The sequence below is a fragment of the Capsicum annuum genome, chromosome 2, assembly GCF_002878395.1.
Source record: "Capsicum annuum cultivar UCD-10X-F1 chromosome 2, UCD10Xv1.1, whole genome shotgun sequence".
Lineage (NCBI taxonomy): Eukaryota > Viridiplantae > Streptophyta > Magnoliopsida > Solanales > Solanaceae > Capsicum > Capsicum annuum.
Genome location: NC_061112.1, coordinates 79750221 through 79754708, shown reverse-complemented (window position 1 = coordinate 79754708; position 4488 = coordinate 79750221). Strand labels below are relative to the sequence as shown.

Below are 4488 nucleotides of genomic sequence, written 5' to 3'. Positions count from 1 at the left end.
TTTGCCACTAAATCAAGTTTTTAACTTGTGTCAAAGGGGTTTAATTTAATATATATACACGTAGAAAAGGAAACTTCTTATATATACAGTGTAATTTTTGCACGAATCCTGAAGTCCACGTAGTTGAGATGACACAAAATTATACTTCCTCCGTTTAAAAAAAAATGATTTACTTTGACTTGACATAAAATTTAAGAAAATAAAGAAGACTTTTGAATCTTGTGGCCTTAAATTATAATTGTGTCGAATGTACTAAAATATCCTTCAATCTTGTGGTCCTAAATATGTCATGTGAAAAGTTAAAATTAAATTATTGTCAAAAAAAGAAATAAATCATTCTGTTTTAAATAGCTGAAAAAAGAAAGTAGGTGATTGTAACTTTTCCATCTCAATTATTTTAATTTATGTGGAGTGCTTAAAATTGGGAAAATCAACCAAATTTTAGTGGTTTGTAATTTTTTATATGTTGTTTAAATATTTAAAATTGTTAATTATTTTAATTGATTTATTTCAAATAAAATTCTGGTAACTCAAAATGGCTAAACCATTAGGTTGTAAATTTTAAATTCTAAATTAGCTATTAACAACAGGGAGATTTTTGATCCAATACGGGAGAGAGAGTGCCCAAAATCAGTATAAAAGGGAGTGGGCAACCAATTTGTATAGAAAGAAGTAAGGCATTATCCTTCTAAAACTGTTCAATTTTTGCAAATCATAACCAACTACTCACCTCCACTCTTAACCATACTACCTGAAATATAGAGAAAAAAAAAAGGTCTTGCCACGGCTCCCTTTCTTCTCTGCTCGTCTAAATTTTCAAGTCTCCCGTATTTTTTTTATAGTTGGTTTATAGGTCACAAAGCCACATAATAAATCTATATATTGCTTGTTTGCGGGTTTCAAAATTATGGGAGCGCTTAATGAACAAGTGAGAATAGTGGTGAGGGAATTTGACGCGAAGAAAGATTGCAGGGAAGTGGAGGAAGTAGAAAGAATATGTGAAGTTGGTCCCAGTGGAAAACTCTCTCTTTTCACTAACCTTTTAGGTGATCCAGTTTGCAGAGTTCGCCATTCCCCTGCCTATGTCATGCTGGTACTTCTCTTTTTTCTTATTAACGGACCACAGATTTAGAATTTAAATTTATCAATTCGATGGATTTAACTTTCAAAATTTAATAGTACTTGTTGAATGATAACTCTAGGACTAATTTATTCCACTTGAGGGATGGGAAAAAAATATCCAAGTTGAATAAGATAATGTGACATATTCCATCTTTATCTCGTGTGCCAAACATCCCCTCAAAGTTTTACCTGATCATTGAAGTGATTGAACCATTGATATCAATCTAATAAGTTGTTTTATTGGCAATTTTTGGTTTGTTGTAATTAATATGATGATGATGATGATGATCACAGGTGGCAGAAATAGTGGTGGGAAATGGAGAAGAAAAAAGGAGAATAGTTGGGATGATAAGGGGTTGTATCAAAACCGTTACGTGTGGAAAAAGAGTCTCTAGGAACAATCATGATTTCACCAAATTACCTCATCAACATCTCCCTGTTTTCACTAAACTTGCCTATATTTTAGGCCTTCGTGTCTGCCCTCATCACCGGTAACTACTTTTGCATTTATCCATTCATCATGCTCTTATTTTTCTAATATACTCCTTCAGTTCTTGAAATAGTTGGTATTCTTTGCTGGTGCATGTTGAAACTACTCATAATCATTTTTCCATGTAAAACTCTCCTGAAAAATATTATTAATGTCTTTTTGAAGAAGTATCTAAGATATCATTTATCTAGAAATAAAATAAAAAAGCTACAACACCACATGCTTTAAAAACGAAGGAAGTTATAGAATTCACTTTTATTTTAATTTTGACGTGACCAAATGATTGTTCTAATATTTTCCAAAGACGGACGCATTCAAATGACGTCATATTATTTGTGCTCTTTTCTTTATACAATTATTGTTGACTCTCTCACTATATAATAGTACTACAGATTTGTTTATAGCATAAGAGTAACAAGTTTCTGAAAAAGGTTAAGAACAGAAAATTGTCTCACGCAATTAGTTTAGTTTAACATGGGGCGCAGGCAGTCAGGCACAGGAGAATTGAGTGCACATGCAGTAGAACTCTGGTGCTGGAGGCGGAATTACAATTTTACTAAATATAGTAGGACTTACCCTATTAGTTAAAGGACTTCAGCCCTTTCAACAATTCGAGTAAATATTCCCTGTTCTAAATTTTCTAATTTAATTTTTATTTTTATTTTTCCATTAATTAAGAAGAGAATTTTTTTCCTCATATTTTATCCTTTGCCTTCAAATTAAAATGTAGACATTATATGATAAACTAATCATGTTATTAATTATTTTTCTTAATTAATGTATCATCTTGATTTGGTACGGAGGAAGTATGTGTTTGCCAGGCTATTATTTGGTGGCAGTTAGACATTGTAAGAGTTTCATTAATAATTTATAGATATTTGATGAATTTTATAAAATAATTATTAAAATTTAGATTAAAGTTATTGAATTCCTCCTGCATCATCGTGACCTGCACTTGCACATTTATTTTAGAATTATTTATAATTTATTTTACATATAATTCCAGACTGTATAAATATGTTTTTTGTCCTGACTGGTGAGTTCATGTAGCAAATGACTTCTGTTCTTTCTTTCAACAGGAGAAAGGGTATTGGGTTGAAATTAGTGCGCAAGATGGAAGAATGGTTCAGAGAAAATGGCGCTGAATATTCTTATATAGCTACTGAAAACGACAATCTTCCTTCTGTAAAGCTCTTCACACATAAATGTGGCTACGCCAAGTTCCGTACCCCGTCCATTCTGGTGCAGCCAGTTTACGCTCATCGTGTCAAAATATCAAAAACTGTAACCATTTTCAAGCTTAGTCCAACTGAAGCCGAAATTCTGTATCGACATAAGTTCTCCACCACAGAGTTTTTCCCTAAAGACATTGATACAATTCTCAACAATAAGCTCAACCTAGGTACTTTTCTAGCAGTTCCAATGGGTAATTTTTCGCGTAATTGGCCAGGTGTGAACGAGTTCTTAACGAGTCAGCCCGAGTCATGGGCTGTACTAAGTGTGTGGAACTGTAAGGACGTGTTCAAACTTGAGGTTCGTGGTGCGTCAAGGATGACAAAAATTTTAGCTAAAACGAGTCGTTTAATGGATCGGGCTTTTCCGTGGCTTAAGGTTCCGTCTGTACCCGAAGTTTTCAGGCCTTTTGGGCTTCATTTCATGTATGGGCTTGGTGGTGAAGGCCCATTAGCGATAAAGTTAACTAAGGCCCTTTATGGTCTGGCCCATAACTTAGCGAATGAATCAGGTTGCGGAGTGGTGGTTACTGAAGTAGCAAGTTGTGAACCGCTTAAGTTAGGAATTCCTCACTGGAAAAAACTATCGTGCGCCGAAGATTTATGGTGCATTAAAAGATTAGGAGAAGACTACAGTGACGGGGCTGTGGGTGACTGGACAAAGTCACGGCCTGGTCATTCTATCTTTGTTGATCCTAGAGAATTTTAACTTTTTAATAAACAATATCTTGTCTTGTAAATTAGGGTAAATATAATTAAGAAGTCAATTTTTTTCTTTTAGTAGGTTTTTTCTTTTTTGGGAATAGCTTTGTTTTATAAAAGAACGAGAGGTCAAGAAGGAACAAAAATAGAGATGGGGTATAACACTTTTTGTTTTGTTGTTATTGTAAAGGGGGATTGGAATACCCCTTTGTTTCTAACTTTTCGTCTTCTTTTTGTTTTTTTGTAAATCAACGTGACCTTTGTTTTAAGATAATCTTTCATATGCTAGATTTTATTTTGTCTTTGGGATTCTAATCTATTAGACTTTGCATTTCCCTCATCTCTAAAGAGTAAGTGCCGTAATCGATTGAAAGAGTCTCTACTATTTAGGATACTACCACAAACAAATATGTCTTTCATTTTCAATTTGTTTTGAGAAGAGGTATTGTTATAAATCGGTAGAAATAAAACAAATCACAAGTAAAATAATCAATAAGAATAGAGTTACGTGGAAATTTTTGTGAAAAAAATTATTTTAATTTTTGGAATACACAAAATAACCCATTAAATGCACTTACATAATAAGTGCATACAAATAAGTCCTAGACTCATAAACATAAAGGTTCATATAAGTCCTAAACTCATAAACATAAAGGTTCATATCGTGGGGGCTTCGTCCCCGCACCCTTATCGAGATCAATGATGGACCCACAGATCTCATTGAAAATCACAATGTAAGTCACACCGCGAAACTTTTAGGGCTGACTCAACATAATTCGGGTCACTACTCTAACAGGTATATATATAATTTATAATGGAAAATAGCTTGAGTTCTATGCATTGATTCACACACAATAGTAAAGTAATCCTCAATTTCTTATATAATAAGTTAATATTAAAGATATTTTATGATAAAATGATTGGAATTTCTCCACTCACTTA

General features: G+C 33.1%; 1 protein-coding gene across 1 annotated transcript; it reads left to right on the top strand.

Annotated features, from left to right (window-relative positions):
• Window positions 1-448: 448 nt before the first annotated feature.
• Window positions 449-3844, top strand: LOC107858640 (probable N-acetyltransferase HLS1). The gene is made up of 3 exons (XM_016703384.2): window positions 449-1093; window positions 1417-1613; window positions 2692-3844. Exons 1-3 carry the CDS (start codon window positions 908-910, stop codon window positions 3551-3553), a joined length of 1245 nt encoding a protein of 414 aa, XP_016558870.1. The 5' UTR covers window positions 449-907; the 3' UTR covers window positions 3554-3844.
• Window positions 3845-4488: the final 644 nt, after the last annotated feature.